Source organism: Mercenaria mercenaria, chromosome 13, assembly GCF_021730395.1.
Source record: "Mercenaria mercenaria strain notata chromosome 13, MADL_Memer_1, whole genome shotgun sequence".
In the NCBI taxonomy this organism is placed as follows: Eukaryota; Metazoa; Mollusca; class Bivalvia; order Venerida; family Veneridae; genus Mercenaria; species Mercenaria mercenaria.
Window position 1 is genome coordinate 5198788 of NC_069373.1, and position 24748 is coordinate 5223535.

Here is a 24748-nt window from a genome sequence, read left to right on the forward strand (position 1 = left end):
CTTCTGAACTACAGAAATACGTGGTAAAAGGAACAACATCTTTACCACCAATCTACCTGTCCAACTTCATTTTCTACAGTTCTGTCCCATGCAGCTGGATACTAAAAATATTCTCCTAAATATTCTCCAAAAGTTTAAACTTACAATGATGGGATTTTATTTATTGTCCTGCAACTAATTATATTATTTTTGTCTGAACTTCCATAAAATTTACAATTAAAATGCTGCTTGAAAGCTGAATAGAATTTTTTTTAAGTGATATGGTCATGACAGACAGGCAGTATGTTTAGGGCTGTAAGGAAAAAAATAGCACCATTTGATAAATAATGGCTGATAAACCCAAAAGAACAGTATGTATTGCAGCAGTGTTTCATACCAAGTCCTGAGTAAGGAAATAGGGTTTCATTATGTATTGGTGTTGTTTACTGGGTACATTAAAGTACTGGGCTGTCTATTCAAAAAGAACTATGCTAAGTAAGCTGAACATACAGTCCTGTATTTTAAAAAAGATTTTTCTTTTTTATGCCCCCGAAGGGAGGCATAATTATAGTTTTTGAACCGTCTGTCGGTCCGTCGGTCTGTCTGTCTGTCAGTCTGTCCGCAATTTTCGTGTTCGGTCCATATCTTTGTCATCGATGGATGGATTTTCAAATAACTTAGCATGAATGTGTACCACAGTAAGACGACGTGTCGCGCGCAAGACCCAGGTCCGTAGCTCAAAGGTCAAGGTCGCACTTAGACATTAAAGGATAGTGCATTGATGGGCGTGTCCGGTCCATATCTTTGTCATCGATGGATGGATTTTCAAATAACTTGGCATGAATGTGTACCACAGTAAGACGACGTGTCGCGTGCAAGACCCAGGTCCGTAGCTCAAAGGTCAAGGTCACACTTAGACGTTAAAGGATAGTGCATTGATGGGCGTGTCCGGTCCATATCTTTGTCATCCATGGATGGATTTTCAAATAACTTGGCATGAATGTGTACCACAGTAAGATGACGTGTCATGCGCAAGACCCAGGTCCGTAGCTCAAAGGTCAAGGTCACACTTAGACGTTAAAGGTCATTTTTCATGATAGTGCATTGATGGGCGTGTCCGGTCCATATCTTTGTCATTCATGCATGGATTTTAAAATAACTACGCATGAATGTGTGACACAGTAAGACGACATGTCGCGCGCAAGACCCAGCTCCGTAGGTCAAAGGTCCTAAACTCTAACATCGGCCATAACTATTCATTCAAAGTGCCATCGGGGGCATGTGTCATCCTATGGAGACAGCTCTTGTTTTTTGTTATTCTGGCAGTATACTTGTCCCTTTGGTCAGCGTGTTGTGTAATGGTTGAGTTTTTAAAATAAAGAGGTTGAAATATTTGTAGAGGTCGTTTTTTTTTTGTGCATCCCCCCACCCCCCTGTTCGTTCGAACTTTTGTCATTAAAATTTGTCAAAAAGTATTTGACCCAGAGTCATCAAACCTGATTGATATTCAGCATGGGAAGCAGTGGACCAGGGGTTTTAATTTTGATCTCACACCACTAAACCAGAGTTATGGCCCTTGACAAAAATATGCATAGGGCCTAATTTGTGTCCCATGTATCTCAAAAGGTACTTGACCCAGTATTGTGAGACATTGCAGGAATATTGTTCAGTGTGTGAAGTTGTGCACCTGGGATTTTGTTAGAGATATCATTCAGCCAGACAAGAGTTATGGCCCTAAAAATGCATAAAAAGGCATAAAATTTGTATCACACAAATCTCAGGAAAGTATTTGACCTAGGGTCATGAAACATTATACAAATATTATTCAGCATGTGAAGTTGTGTACCTTGGCTTTTGTTCCGGATTTTTTTTTCAGTCAGACCCAAGTTATGGCCCTTGATTGTCAAAAAATATGCATAAATGGGATATAAGTTTTTGTCACATGCGTCTCAAAAAGAATTTGACTTAGATTCATAAAAAACTTTGGGATTGTTATATAGCATGTGAAGTTGGGCACCTGATGTTCTGTTTGGGATTTCATTTAACCAGACTGAAGATATGGTCCTTGACTCAGTAAAAATACACATAAAGGGCTTGAAGTTTGTGTTGCATATATCTTAAGAAATATTTCAGCTAGAGTCATGAAAACATGTAGGAATATTATCCAGCATGTGAATTCATGCACCTGTTTTTAAAGGCAGAATTATGGCCCTTGACTTAGTCAAAAACTAAATATTTTTGGCCCATGTATCTCAAAATGTATTTGACCTAGTCATAAAACATTAGAGGATTGGTTGATACCATGTGAAGTTGTGCACCTTGTGTTCTCAGCAATTTCATGTATCTAGGCCTGAGTTATGGTCCTTCACTTTGTGAAAAAGACACATAAAGGTATCAAAAATTTGTGTGCCTAGTGAAATGAAATCATGTACAGTGACAGCTAGGAGTGGGGGCACCTGTGTGCTGTGGACACATATCTAGTTTTTACTAAGAAGGGATTTTAACTGGGGAAGGTGTGTGGAATTGCTCTGTATTTGAGCACAGGGGAATTAAATTCCTGATGCAAGGACAGTTTTAGGGGAAAATGCATGATTTAATATAAAAAGTAGAAAAAAACTGTACATGATAACACACACTTGGTAGAAATTGTCCACACTATTTAATTAAGATGCTTTCTACAATGTAAAAATTAAAATGTATCAAGCATCAGTTACATTAGTTCAATGTTCTTGACTTAAGATATAAAGTTATGTCTTGTTTAAGGATTTCAATGGAGAAGACAATACTTGTCAATATGTTCCCTCTGAAATGACTGGTTAGAGTTGTACAAAACTAATGGTCTGTAGTCACAAGTTATTAAGTTGTTTAAATGGGGGTTCTAATCCTAAGGAGCCACTAGAAAAAAGTAGGAAAACCTTTTTCATCTGAACAGCTTGAAGAATCTGCATCAAGCTTGCTTTGTAGTATCATTATAAGTTAAAGCATAGCAAAAGTTCCTTCTAGGGCATATCTATATAAATATAAAATGATCATCTTGTAAAATTTTGGTTGCAATGTCTGTTTTATACTGCCAAAAAATTTCAAGTAAGTATTTATGCTAGTTATTTAACATAAATTGTTAAATCCAACAACAAATTAAATCTGTTACCACTTTCAGTAGAGTAAATAGGGCAATAAGACATTGACCCGGTTAATCAATTACGATTCGATGCGTGAATTTGTTGCGTATAATTAGAGGGTCGCAATGGGGTTTGTTTTCGTATATTAACTATGCATTTCAAGGTAACGATAATATTTAGTTGTTTACATTTAAATTTGTTGATATATGTCTATCTGGTCGAGTGAATGTATGTTATGTTCCTCAAGAATGGAGGAAATAACATCCTCGGGTTTAATTAGTAATATGTAATCCACGAAACGCGTTCAGTCAGACAGTTGCCTCAATTAGGAAAGAATAGTCTAACGTCAGAGGTTATTTCTAAGGTCATAGAGTTTTATTGGCCAGCTTGTAATGACAACAGCTTTTGGTATCAGTAGCTCAGTCAAGTGAGACTTATTGAACTATAATATTCCTTCTCAAGAGAAGGAATAATAAGGTACTCTCCCAGGTATGTTCAAATGGGGACACTTGTTCCCTTTTTAGAAATAGAAAAAAGTTTTAAACACCTCACTAACAGCTGGATGGATCTTCATGAAACTTGGTCTATTGCAAAATGATAAGGTTCCTGAGAACATTTTATGTGTATTGGAGAGAATATAAATCTTATTCCAGACCTTTATATTGACTTTGATACTTCTGTAAACAAGCAGTTTAAAGGTCTCCTCCTTCCAAATATTTCTGCCACATGGTTCTGTTCAACTTGAGTGATTCAGAATGAAGGAAATTCGAACTGTTTTAAAATTACAAAATGCATTATAAAAATGTGATAAGAATTGTTTGTGCAGAGCCCGTTAAGTTAAAAAAAAATTATCCTGTGCAAATTGAAATGTGTGTCTGCCTCAAATTTTCTTTTAAAAAATGAGAATCTATTTCAGGTACTTCAGTATAAATCTTAACCTGCTTCAGAACCTGCAATCATAAATTGTTGACTTAAGCTTTCCACAATGAGTAAGGTGAGATTTGCACTGGGAAGTCTTGTATCTCTTTTGATAGGTTTTGCAATTCATCAAAGAATTATTTATTTACTTATCAACAATATCTATTTTGTTGTTTGCTGTAGGCAGGGTCTGGAAGAAGTTTTCATTCGATTGGAACGTTGATAAGTTACCCAATTCATCATTCTACACAATCCGGTTTGGTTGTTTTCCAAAATAATTCATTGGGATTATCAAATTTTTTTTTGTACTTTAAGTGTCTAAGAATCACGTTTTAGCAGTGATACAAAGAAAGCTGAAAATCAGATTTAGAATATAGATGGTCAATTTGGAAAAATGTTCATTTGATATGTGATATGTGAAGATCAACGATTTAACCTTTAGCCTGCTAGCGGCGAGTTATTCTGCCTTTGCGACCAGTGCAGACCAAGATCAGCCTGCACATCCATGCAGGCTGATCATGGTCTGCACTGTTCGCTATTCAGTTAGTAAATTTTCAGTGAACACCCCTTCGAATAATAAATGGTATTGCCCAAACTGAATGATGGAACAGTCCATTTTAGAAATTTAGCAGGCTAAGGGTTAAAAGTATTTGTTTCCTGCTTTTTAACAGAAGACAAGAAAACTAGCTACAACAACTTAATACTGAGTAAACATACTTCAAAAACTGTAATAAGAGAGATTAATCAGCAACTGTGCAAATTTAATTCTTCATGCTCTCCAAAGGGAAAGAATAATAGTCGCCGCTTCGTCCGGCTGTCTGTCTGTTCTGCAATTCTTGTCCGGAGTATTTCTCAACCACTGGTTGAAATTTAATGGAACTTCATAGGAAGCTTCATTATCAAGAGGAGATTTGCATATTGTTTTTGTGTTCCAGATTGATGATTTTCACAGAGTTATTGCCCTTTGATTATTCAGTAGTATTATACTTCAGCAGTTCTTGTCCGGCTTATTTCTCAGCAACAACTGGGTGGAATTTATCAAAACCTCATAGAAAGCTTTACTACTAAGAGGTGTGTATATTGTCTCCGTGTTCTAGTCAGATGATTTTTCACTGAGTTATTGCCCTTTGATTATTCAAAAGTAGTATACTATAGTACAATTCTTGTCCAGAGTATTTCTCAGCAACAACAGGTTGGAATTTAGCCAAACTTCACAGGAAGCTTCACTATCAAGAGGAGATGAGCATATTATCTTCATGTTCCAATCAGATGATTTTTGCCCTTTGATAATTCAAATTAGTATATTAGATCCTTCAAACTTCATAGGGTGGCAGGGCTTATGGAGTAGACAACCCCTATTATTTTTGGGGTCACTCATTGAAAGGTCAAGGTCACAGGGGCCTGAACATCGAAAACCATCTCCAATCAATAACTTGAGAACCACTTGACCCAGAATGTTGAAACTTCATAGGATGATTGGTCATGCAGAGTAGATGACCCTTATTGATTTTGGGGTCACTATGTTAAAGGTATATGTTGAATGGACTCACTGATCCAAAAGGTCTAGAAAATATAACAACACTAGAACATGCCTGTTGTATTATTAGGCATACACATTAATCTACAGCTGAAAAATGACTGACTGCAACCTGAAGATCATGATGTGTGCTGATAATGGAGACAGTAGTTGTTGTTTTGGTTGTTTTAAAATTGCATTAAAACCCTTTAATTTCATCGTAAATATCCTTTTATGGTTGCTTTTAGTTTAAGAACTTTTCTGAAGTGTCTTTTATCTTTGTAATTTATGTATAAAATATTCATAGCCTGCTTTTACCAATATGAGATCTCATTTGAAAAAAATTAAAAAATTACCTGTCAAGGTCACAGGGGCCTGAACATGGTTTCTGATCAATAACTTGAGAACCACTTGACCAAAAATGTTGAAACTTCGTAGGATGATTGGACATGCAGAGTAGATGACCCCTATTGATTTTTGGGTCACTCTATGTAAGGTCAAGGTCACAGCAGACAGAACATGGAAATCCTTTTCCAGTCAATAACTTGAAAAGCATTTGACCTAGTACCTTCAAACTTCATAGGATGATAGGATTTACAGAGTAGATGACCCCTATTGTTTTTGGGGGTCACTCCATCAAAGGCCAAGGTCACAGGGGCCATCTGTCCGTCACACTTCATTTTTGATCAGTAACTGGAGAACCATTTGACCTACAGCCTTCAAGCTTCATAGGGTGATAGGGCTTACAGAGAAGATGACCCCTATTATTTTTGTGGATACTAGATCAAAGGTCAAGGTCACAGGAGCCTGAACATGGAAAACCATTTCAGAACCACTTGACCCAGAATGTTGTAACTTTGTAGGATGATTAAACATGTAGAGTAGATGACTCCTATTGCTTTTTGGGTCACTTGATCAAAAGTCAAGGTCACAGAACCAGAACATTGAAAACGTTTTCCAATGAATAACTTGAGAACATATAACCCAGAACCTTCAAACTTCATAGGATGATAGGACTTAAGGAGTAGATGACCCTTATCAATTTGGGGTCACTTGAGCAAAGGTCAAGGTCACAGGGGCCTGAACATAGAAAACTCTTTCCAACGAATAACTTGAGAACCACTTGACCCAGAATGTTGAAACTTAATAGGCTGATTGGACATGCAGAGTTGATGACCTGTAATGATTTTGGAGTCACTCGATCAAAAGTCAAGGTCTGTTTCCAATTCATAACTTTCAGTGTCTCTTTGAATCTCGCCCATGTCCCCTAGGCTATTGACTTCTTACCTATACAACTATGTATTGGGGGACACATTGGCTTTTCTACAAAAGCATCTTCTAGTTTATTCAGTGTTAACTTGCAAAATTTTAAATTTTGACTCCTCAGATACATATTGAAATATGAAATAGAAGTATGTAAGCACTCTCTATTTCCTCAAGCATCATTTGCTCTTCATGTCTGATTTTTGTGTGAAAGTATTTTTATGCAGGAAAAAATTAGTACTAGCATGGAATCTAGTACTGCTGGATGAGTTAATTACTTTCTGCAGTATTTTATTGATATATCAGGTCATAAATCATGTACATATGAAATAGTAACAGAAGGAAACCAATACTAATTCAATTCCTTTTCAGTAAGACATGTTATATTAAAGAGTGTGGTTAATGTCAAGTTATTTATTAGTTAAACTTCTTAATTTTGAAATCAAAAACTTAAAAAAAGGTTAATTGACAGCAAGATTAAGTTATTGAAACCACTGCACTCCCTCTCTGCTGAGATGTAGTCTTATGATTTTAACCCTTACCCTGCTAAATTTCTATAATGAACTTTTCCATCTTTCAATTTTGACAGTACCATTAACTGTTAAAAGGGGTGCATACCAAAAAGATTCTGACTGAATGGCGAACAGTGCAGATCATTATCAGACTGCACAGATGTGCAGGCTGATCATGATCTACACTGGTCGCAAAGGCAGAATCAAAGGCAGAATCAATTGTGTCCAGCATAAGAAGGGTTAATGACAACATTGAAAATAAACAAAATATTTACACATTAAGACAAGAAAACAGTTTTATTTTGAATTATTTATATAGTTACAACCATACTTTAACCATACTTTAACAATGAAAGTCACAACAGGCAGAATAAAGTGCATTGTCATAAACAAGGAAAATAGTTACTATATCACTATATATAGTGTTTTGTACAAACATCACTATTAACAATCAAAATGATAATTGTACCACAATATACAGTGTACCATACTAACATCACCAGATACAGTGAATCGACATACTTCACTTTATACAATGTAATGTACATACTTCACTACATACAGTGTGATATACATACTTCACTATATACAGTGTGATATACATACTTCACTATATACAGTGTAATGAACATACTTCACTACATACAGAGTAATGTACATACTTTACTATATACAGTTAATGAACATACTTCACTACATACGGTATAATGCGCATACTTCACTATATACAGTGTAGTGTACATAATTCACTACATACAGTGTAATGTACCTACTTCACTATATGCAATGTAACAAACATACTTCACTACATACAGAGTAATGTACATACTTTACTATATACAGTTAATGAACATACTTCACTACATACAGTATAATGCGCATACTTCACTATATACAGTGTAGTGTACATAATTCACTACATACAGTGTAATGTACCTACTTCACTATATGCAATGTAACAAACATACTTAACTACATACAGAGTAATGTACATACTTCATTATATACAGTTAATGAACATACTTCACTACATACAGTGTAATGTACATACTTCACTACATACAGTGTAATGTACATACTTCACTACATACAGTGTAATGTACCTACTTCACTATATGCAGTGTAATGAACATACTTCACTACATACAGTGTAATGAACATACTTCACTACATACAGTGTAATGAACATACTTCACTACATACAGTGTAATGTACATACTTCACTACATACAGTGTAATGAACATACTTCACTACATACAGTGTAATGTACATACTTCACTATATACAGTGTAATGTACCTACTTCACTATATGCAATGTAACAAACATACTTCACTACATACAGAGTAATGTACATACTTCACTATATACAGTTAATGAACATACTTCACTACATACAGTGTAATGTACATTCTTCACTATATACAGTGTAATATACATACTTCACTATATACAGTTAATGAACATACTTCACTACATACAGTGTAATGTACATACTTCACTATATACAGTGTAATGTACATACTTCACTATATACAGTGTAATATACATACTTCACTATATACAGTTAATGAACATACTTCACTACATACAGTGTAATGTACATACTTCACTATATACAGTGTAATGTACATACTTCACTACATACAGTGTAATGAACATACTTCACTGCATACAGTGTGTTGTACATACTTCCCTATAAACAGTGTAATGTACATATTTCACTTCATACAGTGTAATGTACATACTTCACTATATACAATGCAATATACATACTTAACTATATACAGTGTAATGTACATACAATGTTACGTACAAACTTCACTATATACAGAGTAATGTACATACAATGTAATGTACATTCTTCACTATATACAGTGTAATGTACCCACTTCATTATATTCATTGGAAAAGTCTCTATATTCAGTATAATATGAACACATCATTATATTCATTGTAGTTTACACACTTTACTCTATACAGTCTTATACACAATTTTTTCTGTATCCTTTGTCATGTACATATTTCACTACATAGTCTTATGTACAAACCGCCCTATGTTCAGTAAAATGTAAAATGTCAATAAACAGTGTAATGTACAAACTACACTATATGTAGTGTAATGTACAGACTATACTATATGCAGTATAAAGTGTAAATTTCAGTTTATCTTGTGTAATGTATGCACACTTCATTGTAACTAATATAGTGCACACACATCATCATGTTCAGTTTAATGCACACACTTCACTATACCTGATATAATATACTCTCCTCATGACATATTCAGTTTTATATACAAACTTTGCTTTATTCAGTGTCGTACTCATACTTGAATGCACAAACATTACTTTGTAATAGTGTAATGCACAAGCTTCACTACATTAAGTGTAGTACTCGTACTTGACTTTATAAAGTGTAATGCATAACATTACTTTGTATAGTGTAATGCACAAGCTTCTATTAAGTGTACTACTCATACTGTAATGCACAAACATTACTTTGTATAGGGTAATGTACAAGCTTGTACAGCTTACTACTTTATTTGGAGTACTTCTACCAAACTTCAGTACAGGAGTGATCAGTGCCAAGCCTAGTTAAACATATCATCGGCATGTTCTGGTTCAGTGATTTTCAGTAGAGTTATGGCCCTTGATTTGTCATATTTTACCTGCCTAGGCAAGTGCTCTGATACCACCAGAAGGAATTACACTTTTATAGAAGTTATCATTGCCAGGCTTTGTTTTGCCTATCCTTGGCAAGTTCCAGTTTTTCAGCAGAGTTATTGCCCTTGATTTGTCAAATTTTATGATGTTTTAGCCTGTTCTTTTGTATTATAGGGCAGATTTCCACCAAACCTTACAGGATTGATCAGTGCAGAGTCTTATTATGCATATTATTGATATGTTCCGGTTAAGTTATTTTCAGCAGAGTTATGGCCCTTGATTCATCAAATTTTATGATGTTTTAGCCTGTTCTCTTGTATTATAAGGCAGATTTTCACCAAACCTTACAGGAGTGGTCAGTGTCGAATCTTATTATGCATATAATTGGCATATTCCAGTTAAGTGATTTTCAGGGGAGTTATGGCTCTTTATTTTACAAATTTTATGATATTCTGGCACCTTTTCCTACACTTTTGGGCAGATTTCCACCCTACCCTAACAGGAGTAGTTATACATATCATTGGCATGTTCCAGATCAGTTATTTAGGAATGGAGACAGGCAGAGTTAAGGATGTTAGTAGCTGAGAATAATTAGAATAAGTTTAGAAAAAAGTCATACAACATTAAAACTGTATTGTATAATGAAATAATGAATTTGGAATGGAACTGATGTAAAAACTAGTCCGTTGGTATGGGCAGGTAAATTTTTGTTATCAGGTCATTGAAATGATAACAAAAAGATATCATGCAAGTGTTATGGAGCAGTTTCCATAGAAGTTGCATGATAAAATGCTGAATGTTTTATTAAATATTAATAAGAAAAATGCTGAATATAAACACTTTTTATGCCCCAGAAGGGAGGCATATTAGTTTTCAACTGTCCGTCCGTTCGTTAGTTCGTTCGTCACAACATTAACTTTTTGCATGAAGGCATTTTACTCACGAACCACTGTACCCAGAACCTTCAAACTTCACATGCTGATAGTACTTATTGAGTACACGACTCCTACTGACTTTGGGGTCACCAGGTCAAAGGTCAAGGTCACCAGGTCAAACGTCAAGGCGCTGCGGGGTCTGCGGGGGCATTTGTCACCATTTGTGACAGCTCTTGTTTTACATGAAAAACCAGTTAAAGAGGGCTGGCTAGGTGATGACTGGATAAAAAATTTAATCCTGTTTTTAGCTCACCTGTCACAAAGTGACAAGGTGAGCTTTTGTGATCACGCGGTGTCCGTCGTCCGTCCGTCCGTCCGTAAACTTTTGCTTGTGACCACTCTAGAGGTCACATTTTTCATGGGATCTTTAAGAAAGTTGGTCAGAATGTTCATCTTGATGATATCTAGGTCAAGTTCAAAACTGGGTCACGTGCCATCAAAAGCTAGGTCAGTAGGTCTAAAAATAGAAAAACCTTGTGACCTCTTTAGAGGCAATATATTTCACAAGATCTTCATGAAAATAGGTCAGAATGTTCATCTTGATGATATCTAGGTCAAGTTCGAAACTGGGTCACGTGCCGTCAAAAACTAGGTCAGTAGGTCTAAAAATAGAAAAACCTTTTGACCTCTCTAGAGGCCATATATTTCAAAAGATCTTCATGAAAATTGGTCAGAACATTCACCTTGATGATATCTAGGTCAAGTTCGAAATTGGGTCACGTGCCGTCAAAAACTAGGTCAGTAGGTCAAATAATACAAAAACCTTGTGACCTCCCTAAAGGCCATATTTTTCAATGGATCTGTATGAAAGTTGGTCTGAATGTTCATCTTGATGATATCTAGGTCAAGTTCAAAATTGGGTCACATCCCTTCAAAAACTAGGTCAGTAGGTCTAAAAATAGAAAAACCTTGTGACCTCTCTAGAGGCCATATATTTTATGAGATCTTCATGAAAATTGGCCTGAATGTTCACCTTGATGATATCTAGGTCAAGTTCGAAACTGGGTCACGTGCCATCAAAAACTAGGTCAGTAGGTCAAATAATAGAAAAACCTTGTGACCTCTCTAGAGGCCATATTTTTCATGAGATCTGTATGAAAGTTGGTCTGAATGTTCATCTTGTTGATATCTAGGTCAAGTTCGAAACTGGGTCACTTGCCGTCAAAAACTAGGTCAGTAGGTCAAATAATAGTAAAACCTTGTGACCTCTCTAAAGGCCATATTTTTCATGGGATCTGTATGAAAATTGGTCTGGATTTTCATCTTGATGATATCTAGGTCAAGTTCGAAACAGGGTCATGTGCGGTCAAAAACTTGGTCAGTAGGTCTAAAAATAGAAAAACCTTGTGACCTCTCTAGAGGCCATACTTGTGAATGGATCTCCATAAAAATTGGTCAGAATGTTCACCTTGATGATATCTAGGTCAAGTTTGAAACTGGGTCATGTGCCTTAAAAAACTAGGTCAGTAGGTCAAATAATAAAAAAAAACCTTGTGACCTCTCTAGAGGCCATACTTTACATGGGATCTGTATGAAAGTTGGTCTGAATGTTCATCTTGATGATATCTAGGTCAAATTTGAAACTGGGTCAACTGCGGTCAAAAACTAGGTCAGTAGGTCTAAAATTATTAAAATCTATGACCTCTCTAGAGGCCATATTTTTCAATGGATCTTCATGAAAATTGATCTGAATGTTCACCTTGACGATATCTAGGTCAGTTTTAAAACTGGGTCATGTGCTGTCAAAAACTAGGCCAGTAGGTATAAAAATAGAAAAACCTCGTGACCTCTCTAGAGGCCATATTTTTCATGAGATCTTCATGAAAATTAGTGAGAGTGTTCACCTTGATGATATCTAGATAAAGTTCAAAACAGGGTCACATACCTCTGAAAACTAGGTCAATAGGTCAAATAATAGAAAAACCTTGTGACCTCTCTAGAGACCATATTTTTCAATGGATCTTCATGAAAATTGGTCAGAATTTTTATTTAGATAATATCTAGGTCAAGTTCAAAACTGGGTCACATGAGCTCAAAAACTAGATCACTATGTCAAATAATAGAAAAAACGATGTCATACTCAAAACTGGGTCATGTGGGAAGAGGTGAGCGATTCAGGACCATCATGGTCCTCTTGTTTTTTCAAAGTTGATGTGTGCATGTTTTACAAATTAGACAAAATGTTTTTTATGCCCCCAAAGGGAGGCATATTAGTTTTCAACTGTCCGTCCATTCGTTCGTTCGTCACGTTAACTTTTTGCATGAAGGCACTTTACTCGCGAACCACTAAACTAGGACCTTCAAACTTCACGTGCTGATAGTACCTATTGAGTACAAGACCCCTACTGACTTTGGGATCACCAGGTCAAAGGTCAAGGTCACCAGGTCAAATGTTAACTTTTTGCATGAAGGCACTTTACTCGCGAACCACTGCACCCAGGACCTTCAAACTTCACATGCTGATAGTACTTATTGAGTACACGACCCCTACTGACTTTGAGGTCAAAGGTCAAGGTCACCAGGTCAAACATTAACTTTTTGCATGAAGGCACTTTACTTGCGAACCACTGCACCCAGGACGCTCAAACTTCACATGCAAATAACACTTATTGAGTTCACGACCCCTACTGACTTTGGGGTCACCAGGTCAAAGGTCAAGGTCACCATGTCAAACATTAACTTTTTGCGTTTGGGGCATTTGTCACCAATAGTGACAGCTCTTGTTTTAATATGAATATGACTATAGAAAGAGACTTAAAGTAACAGGTCTAAGAATATGGTATGGATTATCTGTAAATTTATAGATAATCTATTAATTTTCACATTTCTCAATGTATGAATTTACAAAATTAATGTATGAAAATTGCTGAAATTACATTTGGGCTTAAATTTGCAGCTTAAAATTAATTTATTTTAGTCTGTGCATAAATAATGGTCATATGTCTTTTTCATTTATTTCTGTTGAAAGATTTTTAGCTCACCTGTCACAAAGTGACAAGGTGAGCTTTTGTGATCGCGCGGCGTCCGTCGTCCGTCGTCCGTCCGTCCGTGCGTCCGTGCGTAAACTTTTGCTTGTGACCACTCTAGAGGTCACATTTTTCATGGGGTCTTTATGAAAATTGCTCAGAATGTTCACCTTGATGATATCTAGGTCAAGTTCGAAACTGGGTCACGTGCGGTCAAAAACTAGGTCAGTAGGTCTAAAAATAGAAAAACCTTGTGACCTCTGTAGAGGCCATATTTTTCACAAGATCTTCATGAAAATTTGTCAGAATGTTCACCTTGATGATATCTAGGCCAAGTTCGAAACTGGGTCACGTGCCTTCAAAAACTAGGTCAGTAGGTCAAATAATAGGAAAACCTTGTGACCTCTCTAAAGGCCATATTTTTCATGGGATCTGTATGAAAGTTGGTCTGAATGTTCATCTTGATGATATCTAGGTCAAGTTCGAAACTGGGTCACGTAGGGTCAAAAACTATGTCATTAGGTCTAAAAATAGAAAAACCTTGTGACCTCTCTAGAGGCCATATTTCTCAATGGATCTTCATGAAAATTGGTCAGAATGTTCACCTTGATGATATCTAGGTCAAGTTCGAAACTGGGTCACGTGGGATTAAAAACTAGGTCAGTAGATCTAAAAATAGAAAAACCTTGTGACCTCTCTAGAGGCCATATTTTTCATGAGATCTTCATGAGTATTGGTCAGAATGTTCACCTTAATGATATCTAGGTCAAGTTTGAAACTGGGTCATGTGGGGTCAAAAACTAGGTCAGTAGATCTAAAAATAGAAAAACCTTGTGACCTCTCTAGAGGCCATATTTCTCAATGGATCTTCATGAAAATTGGACAGAATGTTCACCTTGATGATATCTAGGTCAAGTTCGAAACTGGGTCACGTGCGGTCAAAAACTAGGTCAGTAGGTCTAAAAATAGGAAAACCTTGTGACCTCTCTAGAGGCGATATTTTTCAATGGATCTTCATGAAAATTGGTCAGAGTGTTTACCTTGAAGATATCTAGGTCAGGTTCGAAACTGGGTCACATGTGGTTAAAAACTAGGTCAGTAGATCTAAAAATAGAAAAACCTTGTGACCTCTCTAGAGGCCATATTTTTCATGAGATCTTCATGATTATTGATCAGAATGTTCACCTTGATGATATCTAAGTCAAGTTCGAAACTGGGTCACGAGGGGTTAAAAACTAGGTCAGTAGTCTAAAAATAGAAAAAACCTTGTGACCTCTCTAGAGGCCATATTTCTCAACGGATCTTCATGAAAATTGGTGAGAATGTTCAGCTTGATGATATCTAGGTCAGGTTTGTAACTGGGTCATGTGCGGTCAAAAACTAGGTCAGTAGGTCGAAAAATAGAAAAACCTTGTGACCCTTCTAGAGGCCATATTTTTCACGAGATCTTCATGAAAATTGGTGAGAATGTTCACCTTGATGATATCTAGATCAGGTTTAAAAGTGGGTCACGTGCCTTCAAAAACTAGGCCATTAGGTCAGATAATAGAAAAACCTTGTGACCTCTCTAGTTCTGAAAAAGCCAAAAAGTCAACAAACTTGCTGAAACATATAAGTGACTTTTATTTATACATTCTGTTCATAAATTAATCAATTTGAAGCTGTGATTTTAAAGACAAAATTTATGTAGTTTCAGCAGTTTTCGTATGTATAATCCATAAATCATTATTGATTGAAAACTCTGTAAATATCTTTCACTCTCTTAGAAGAGAATGAAGAATTTTGGCAAAAATAATCCACTGTGTCTTTATGCCAGTTGCTTTGCTATGTAGGAAATAATCACAGAATTAAAAGCAAGGTAATTGGAAGGATGCAGTTTAATATAAAGACAACAGATTTTCTGACTGTTTGTGGACAGTCAGATCAAAGTATCATGTCAAGTCTTCATGAAATCTCCTGGCGTGGGATTTACCTCAGTAATTGACACCTCCTGTCTGTAATGTCAAACTATTTCAAGACAAATGTCTAAATATTTCCAGAAGTAACAAACAAAAAACAAAGAAATGTTGCACCATGAGAACATTTGAATATTGTAGCTTTAAATTTTGATTTTGATGCCATTGAAAGATTGAATTATTTTTCCTCATTGATGTTTCAGATATAACACCTCCTTAAATGATGAAAAAATGGCATTTGGTAATAGTTTCAAATGTGGCACCTCAAAACCTCCTTAAATGATGAAAAAATGGCATTTGGTAATAATTTCAAATGAGGCACCTCAAAACCTCCTTAAATGATGAAAAAATGGCATTTGGTAATAATTTCAAATCAGGCACCTCAAAACCTCCTTAAATGCTGAAAAAAATGGCATTTGGTAATAGTTTCAAATGTGGCACCTCAAAACCTCCTTAATTGCTGAAAAAATGGCATTTGGTAATAGTTTCAAATGTGGCACCTCAAAACCTCCTTAAATGATGAAAAAATGGCATTTGGTAATAGTTTCAAATGAGGCACCTCAAAACCTCCTTAAATGATGAAAAAAATGGCATTTGGTAATAGTTTCAAATGAGGCACCTCAAAACCTCCTTAATTGCTGAAAAAATGGCATTTGGTAATAATTTCAAATGAGGCACCTCAAAACCTCCTTAAATGATGAAAAAAATGGCATTTGGTAATAGTTTCAAATGTGGCACCTCAAAACCTCCTTAATTGCTGAAAAAATGGCATTTGGTAATAGTTTCAAATGAGGCACCTCAAAACCTCCTTAAATGATGAAAAAATGGCATTTGGTAATAGTTTCAAATGTGGCACCTCAAAACCTCCTTAATTGCTGAAAAAATGGCATTTGGTAATAGTTTCAAATGAGGCACCTCAAAACCTCCTTAAATGATGAAAAAAATGGCATTTGGTAATAGTTTCAAATGTGGCACCTCAAAACCTCCTTAATTGCTGATAAAATGGCATTTGGTAATAGTTTCAAATGTGGCACCTCAAAACCTCCTTAAATGATGAAAAAATGGCATTTGGTAATAGTTTCAAATGAGGCACCTCAAAACCTCCTTAATTGCTGAAAAAATGGCATTTGGTAATAGTTTCAAATGAGGCACCTCAAAACCTCCTTAAATGATGAAAAAAATGGCATTTGGTAATAGTTTCAAATGTGGCACCTCAAAACCTCCTTAAATGATGAAAAAAATGGCATTTGGTAATAGTTTCAAATGTGGCACCTCAAAACCTCCTTAAATGATGAAAAAATGGCATTTGGTAATAGTTTCAAATGAGGCACCTCAAAACTCCTTAAATGATGAAAAAAATGGCATTTGGTAATAGTTTCAAATGAGGCACCTCAAAACCTCCTTAAATGATGAAAAAATGGCATTTGGTAATAGTTTCAAATGTGGCACCTCAAAACCTCCTTAAATGATGAAAAAATGGCACTTGGTAATAATTTCAAATGTGGCACCTCAAAACCTCCTTAAATGGTGAAAAAATGGCATTTGGTAATAGTTTCAAATGTGGCACCTCAAAACCACTTTAAATGGTGAAGAAATGGCATTTGGTAATAGTTTCAAATGTGGCACCTCAAAACCTCCTTAAATGGTGAAAAAATGGCATTTGGTAATAGTTTCAAATGAGGCACCTCAAAACCTCCTTAAATGATGAAAAAATGGCATTTGGTAATACATGTAGTTTCAAATGAGGCACCTCAAAACCTCCTTAAATGATGAAAAAATGGCATTTGGTAATAGTTTCAAATGAGGCACTCAAAACCTCCTTAAATGATGAAAAAATAGCATTTGGTAATAGTTTCAAATGAGGCACCTCAAAACCTCCTTAAATGATGAAAAAATGGCATTTGGTAATAGTTTCAAATGAGGCACCTCAAAACCTCCTTAAATGATGAAAAAATGGCATTTGGTAATAGTTTCAAATATGTGTAACCAGGCTATAAAATCAGCCAAATTCTTTCTTAAAATTTTAATGATAAATTAAAAATTTTATAAATTTAATTTCAAATTTTGTGAATTAGGTAAAAATTATTCAAAAGGCCATACCAAATTGATTAATAGTTCTTCGGAAAATTTTCAAAAAAAAAAAGGAGCGAGCGAGTGAAATTTTTATTTTGTTTTTTTTTTTCTCAATTTTGATTTTTTCAGAGGCGGGTAGATTTTACATGGAGCGAGCGGGCTTTTCTTATTTTTTTTCCCAGCTTGGACCCTTGAGCAGGCGGTTATAATTATACATGAAGTTAACATTTCTTTAGAAATAACACAGAAATCAAACATTTACAGTGTGGGTAACACAGTATATAGCTTTTCTATATGTTTTAGAGACTACATGAATGATTTTGCAAATAAATTCTTGCCAAAACTCACTGAATCACTTTGTTTTTTTATTTTGTAATTATAATTACTGAGGGATGAGTGCCTTATTTTTAATTTTGATTTTTCTACATTAATCTGAAGACGTGTCTATTTAACGTATTTAATGGCACAGGATGAGGAATATTTAAGACAAAACAGGCACATGTGTGGAATAACATTTCTACTGAAACACAGTTAGATGGTTTCGATACATGAACAACTTTGTGCCCCTAATGGAACTCCAACCCATTGAGGTGAGGGGAAGTAATAAACCACTTGACCAGTGAGACCAAACAGAGTTGGGCATACAGATGCTTCGACATTGCTTTAATCTCTTTGGAATAATTTCTTAACAGATCAGGCTAGCTTATTTTTTGTGATAGAGATTCATTTCAGGCAAAAATGATAACAGACGGCCAAAGAATGATCCCAATATGGCCACCCTTAAAAGTGTTATTTGCTGTGCTTTGAATGATCTAAAAATTTAAGAGTTTGGGAGGTCTGTTTTTTTCAGTTTCTTCCGTTTAATCAATTCACAGCCAATTAATATACGAACAGGCAAAATTGGGGTTACAAAAGGACAGATTTTGTTAGAAATATTTTTCATATCTACACTACTTATTTGAAAAGCTAAACAATTTTTGAATTGACTAAATGCATTTTGATAGAATATCTGACTGCTGTACTAAAAATGTTACGTTCCAAAAAGATTTGGGCCGAGACAGGATCTGTGAACAAACATTTTTTTTTAAGATAGGAGTCGGCCTCGGCGTTGGGGTCTAGATCTAACATACTGAACTAAACAACTGATAACAAATGGTTTGAAAACTTTATATCTGAACAATATTTTCTATGTTTAATTCAATTCCAAATATTTTTACTGCATCCCCGTGCACGTCTTACAACTTGGGCTTCGTTCTTTTTACTGTACCGAACAAAAGTAGAACGTGGCTACTCCATTACCTACCGGCACATCGATGGCCATGTGTGGCCATAGCACAGACACTCCAGATTAAAAACAAATGTTGAACAACACCATAATTCCTGACTTTTTGAGTTTGGGTGATCAGCTACATGTATTACGGACGCATGAAATCTGATCAGTATCACTTTGACGCATTAAAACGGCGATAAAACCTGTTTTGCCGTTATTATTCCGGACCGCGTAATCGGAAAAAAAATATTTTTTTCAGAGATTTTTATGTACGTGCGGGCGGGTGATTTTTATTTTTTTTCTCGGGAAAGAAATTATTGATACGGTAGTTCCGACGAACGACATATCAGTTTGGTATGGCCAAATTGATTTTTCTACTTTGTAACATTATTTGCTTGGACATGTGTTACTTAACTTATTATTTTTCCTGCTTAAACATGTCAGAAATTTTTACTTTATCACTTTTTAAACAATTTTGATTATAAAACAGATTTTGCTTTCAGCACTTTGCATTATGGGCTATTGTTAACAAACACCTTGGCTTCCTCGGCTGATTAAGTGTGAAGCCCAGGCTTGTCCTTAAGTCAGACATCCCAACTCTCCCGATCCGATCGGGTTTCCCCCGATTCTGGTTGTAAAACCCGATCACCCCGATCAGAAGTCTCAATCTCCCGATTAAAAAGAAAAACAAAACAACATAAACAACAATAAGAAAAAACAAAAATTATGAAATAATCCACTTCTTTGCGCCTATCTGATAATGTACGTATCACTACTGATGAGTCTGTAAACAACACCTTTCGGATATTTTCGCACCTTATTCTACCTTATTCTACCCGTGCTGATTATTGTTTATTACACGATTCAACAAAGCCAGGTGTTGATTAATGTGTCACAATTGAAATTAAAATCCAGACATTAGATATCTAATTAAATTCAATCAAATTTAGATTAGAATTATACTGGCTTTACCTTTTTCTGTAACTTTTTTGAAATCGAAAGTAGATGGTCGCCGAGTCAACCTGTTAGGTTTTAAAAAACGTTTCTCTTAAAATCATTTTGATAAGAGGAAATGTCATGGTAAATTTTAATATCACTTACAATCAAATGCTGTTAAACTGTCTTTGCATCATAACAATTTGTCAAACATATCCTTTTAACTGGAGATTTAGGCAAATCTACGAAAGTGTAACAATACCCGGACATTCTATGTTGGATAACAGGATTTTGATCAATAAAAGTATTTGAGCGAGGGGTTTTAAATACTGGTTGACAGAGATGAGAATCAAACAGTAAATTTTCTATTGCTTGAACTTTTATTCTTTTAGCTATATACATTTTGTTTTTACAGTTCTAACAGCTGCACTGTTTGTCATGTAAAATTCACCTGGGGAGTCTTCTTTCCAACAAAAGAAATAAAAGTGCAGGTTTAATTCTCAGTGGTGTTTTGAATTGAGACATAGTGCTTCAAGTGCCATAACTATTTAATTTTGCACAGAAGGCTTCATGTATTATTGTTCCAAAACATTAAAAATGCATGAATAATAAGATATAGACAAGTGAATTTTTTAAGACTAGTGATTTTATAAGGGCAAATAAGTTTATATTATCATTAGATTTGTTAAAAGCTTCGTTATCATGAACATAATTACCGCGGTATAAAATCTCCCACTTGAACACCTCAATCTCCCACTTTGGAAAGCAAAAACTCCCACTTGGCATTCAGAAAAAGTTGGGATGTCTGTTAAGTAAACTTCTAAATTCTTAAGTAAATGATTTCACCTTTTTGTTACAATAATTTTCATTGGTTTAAATATAAAATTACTTTTAAATTTTTATTGGCTAATATGGTTACCCTGGAGATTGTATTTGAAAACTTATAATTTGTTTTCAAACTAAAAACCAGTCTTTTTTGAAATTTCGAACAAGCAACTTCGCTAAACTAAATTGACAGTACAGAATACAATTTTGGTGCTTGTCTTGGATGTGTTTATCTTTAATTATATTTTGAACGTACAACTTTGATAACATTTGGAATACTGGACTATACTAAAATATTGAAATAACATTACATAAACTACACATTGATGTCCATCATAAAATAAAAGAATTAATTACAGAACTGAAACATGGAGTTTATCATTTGTACAACCATACAGGGGCAATGACCCCACTCCAAAATATTTGCTGACTGATCGGTCTTCGGTGGTCAGTTACCGCTTGAGTATAATTTCCCCGCAACCATTTGAAGCTGCTGAACCGACGGTCACAGATGGCACCTCAAAACCTCCTTAAATGCTGAAAAATGGCATTTAGTAAGTTTCAAATATGACACTTCAAAAAATTTTAAAAGATAGCACCTAGTGAGAGTTTCATATATGGCACCTCATGAAAGTCTGAAAGATGGTGCCAGACAAGTTTGAAATTTGGCACCCAAAGGAATCAGGAAGTGTCACACCTCTTGCAAATAGTAATAGTAGAACTGAACTGAGTACTGACCAAGGAATGCCAGATTAATTTTGTCACAGATTCCCAAAATGTTGAAATGACAAATCAGGCTAGGTTACAGATTTGTATTGATATGGTCGTTTGTCTGATGGTTGTTGTCGTATGACGATCTTAAGATCATTCCATTTTCATAGTGAGTTGTTGTTGTCCTTGTTTCCCCGTGCCCACCTGCTGTCACTGAAAATTAAAAATTAAAATAATGTTTTCATTATGCATCTGATTTAATCCTGCAAATATATATATGCCCGGTCAGGAGAGCAAAAAGGAATGAATACAGTGGCTGTGAGGCAGATCCTTGAGCCAATTTAACTTGAGGGACAGCAGAGATTGAGAAACTGAGCATGAGTGATGTTACTTATCCATGTTGTCTTTGGGCTTTTGAAAACACCAGCCTTGCACAACTGTTATGACATGTTAAGATATTTTTCTTGCCTACACATGATGTCATTGTGCTATCATTGTAAATTATGCATAGCATATAATATTTATATGTACAGTTTATGACGTCTTAATTCATACTTTCTCTGTTGAAAAATATAAAATCTGTCTTCGCTAGAAAAAAAGGTTATCTTTTACTGGACTATAAGGGTTCTGTGAAAGACAAGGGATAGTATTGAATAGGCCTATATTTTTGTTGTTGGGATTAACACAATTAGAGCTCATATTGTGGCTTTTCAGCTTTTGATGGTGGAGGTGGACCCCAGGTGTCCCTCTGTGCATTATTTCATCATGGGCGGGCATCTGGGTAGAACCAACAGACCTTCAATAAGCCAACTGGAAAGCTTCCTCAAATGAAGAATTCAGTACCCAAAATGAGGCTCCAGCCCACAGCAGTGAGGGGTAAGTGGTTTGAAGTCAGTGACTTTAACCGCTCGATCACAGAGGCCTCCTGGAATGAAAAAAAAAAAAAAAAACACTAGCAAACTTTTTTATTTGGGCTGTCCTGGTGGTTGGGAAAACACGAGCCTTAATCAGGCAGGCAAGTTAGATCATTTTTCTTGCCTATCATTAATTTTGAAGAACTGTTCGCTGGTACACAGTATCATCAAAATTAACAATAGGCAAGAAAAATCACCTCAGTTATAATTACTGACAGTTAGTTTTGTGAAAATACTGACAGTGAGTTTTGTGAAAATACTGACAGTGAGTTTTGTGTAAATACAGTCGACATTGTATTAAGAGACCGCCTAAGGGACTGCTAAAAAGTGGTCTCTTAATGGAATGGTCTCTTAATGAATTTCAGTCAGGTGAAGAGAAAAATTATTTTTAACTGTTAATGTAACTGTACTTATTATGAACATACATATATGTATAGATATTTCAAAATGTATACATGTACATTGTGTATTGTTTCTGTTTTATACAATCAAATCATCACCATTATCATCATCAGCATCATCATCATTTTTTCTTAAAATAGTGTTCAGTTTAAGTTTGTTTCTGTGTCTGAGTAGAAATGTTACTAAAAGTTTGATTATTTTCATAGTCCAAAATTTGGCTCAGGTGAGCTATTGTGATCGCTCACCGCCTCTACAAAGATTGTTCAAATTATCCCCCTAGGGTCAGATATGGCCCCCGCCCCGGCCTCTACAAAGATTGTTCAAATTATCCCCCTAGGGTTAGATATGGCCCTGCCCTGGGGGTCACATGGTTTATATAGACTTATATAGGGAAAATTTTTGAAAATCTTCTTGTCCAAAACCATAAGGCTTAGGGCTTTGATATTTATTATGTAGCATCATATAGTGGGCCTCTACCAAGATCCTTCAAATGATCCCCCTAGGATGAAATACGGCCTACAGGGGGTGGGGGGGGGAGGGGTCACATGGTTTATATAGACTTGTATAAGAAATTAAAATTTAAAAATCTTCTTGTTTGAAACCACAAGACCTAGGCTTTTGATATTTGGTATGTAGCATTGCCTTGTGGTCCTCTACCAAGATTGTTCAAATTATTCACCTGGGATGAAAGGAGGCCCTGCCACAGGGTTCCCTAGTTTTACATAGACATATATAGGAAAAAACTTTAAAAATCTTCTTGCCTGAAACTGCAAGGCCTATGCTTTTGGTATTTGGTATGTTGCATTGCATAGTGGACTACTACCAAAATTGTTCAAATTATGCCCCTGGGGTGAAAGAGGCCCTGCCCTGGGGGTCCGAAGTTTTAAATAGACTTATATTGGAAAAAACTTTCAAAAATCTTCTTGTCTGAAAGTTCAAGGCCTACGCCTTTGAAATTTTATATGTATCATTGCCTAGTTGATCTCTAACAAGTTTATTCTAAATATGCCCCTGGGGTGAAAAGAGGCCCTGCCCTGGGGGTCACTTTTTTTATGAGTTATATAGGAAAAAATACTTACAAAATTATCAGATCATATTTCCTAGACTGTTTAATTATAATTACCTAATGATCCAAAGTGATAAGGGTCACTCGACTTTGACCTTGACCCACTGACCTACTTTCTTGTTTTTTAAGATACAGCCTTGAAATTTGGATGACATGTACAGTTTTGCACACGGATCTTGAAACTGACTTTCAGTTACCATGAATTTGACCTACTGACCTACTTTCTTGTTTTTTAAGAAACAGCCTTGAAATTTGGATGACATGTACAGTTTTGCACTCTAATCTTAGAACTGACTTTCATTGACCTGATGAATATGACCTACTGACCTACTTTCTTGTTTTTGAAGCTTTAGCAAAGAATTTTGTTCAAGCAAGCAACTTAACTCTGGTGAGCGATTTATCCTGTCACATGCAGTATTTTCGACCTGATATCAGGGTGCAGTATATCTTTTTTGATATACCGTCAGTTGATCATGTGACCAGTGGTATACGGTCAATTGATCATGTGACCTTATGATCGATATTGTTGTCGTAAGAAATTTTGCATTGAAACCATCACCATTGTGTTGGAAATGTCCGAACTAAAAAAATGAGTGGTCAAATCCTCTGTGATTTGCCTGGCACTCTTTGTTTTAGAAAGTTCAATGACATTAATTCTTTCGTGTAGGTTTAATACTTTGTGTTTAGCTGATGTGGACGCCATGATGGCGAAAAACTACATG

The 24748-nt window shown here is 35.5% G+C and overlaps 2 protein-coding genes across 4 annotated transcripts in view; one reads left to right on the plus strand and one right to left on the minus strand.

The window, feature by feature from the left end:
• LOC123530075 (stabilin-2-like) overlaps window positions 1–24748 on the plus strand; it is a 402834-nt gene that overhangs the window by 178167 nt on the left and 199919 nt on the right. The window lies entirely within an intron of this gene.
• The window catches only part of LOC123530076 (FMRFamide receptor-like), a 59119-nt gene continuing 54542 nt past the window's right edge, over window positions 20172–24748 (minus strand). For both annotated transcript variants that reach the window (XM_045310775.2, XM_053521034.1), the window contains exon 3: window positions 20172–21857. In XM_045310775.2, coding sequence (XP_045166710.1) covers window positions 21736–21857 — 122 coding nt within the window. In that variant the 3' untranslated portion in view covers window positions 20172–21735. The remainder of the gene's footprint in view (window positions 21858–24748) is intronic.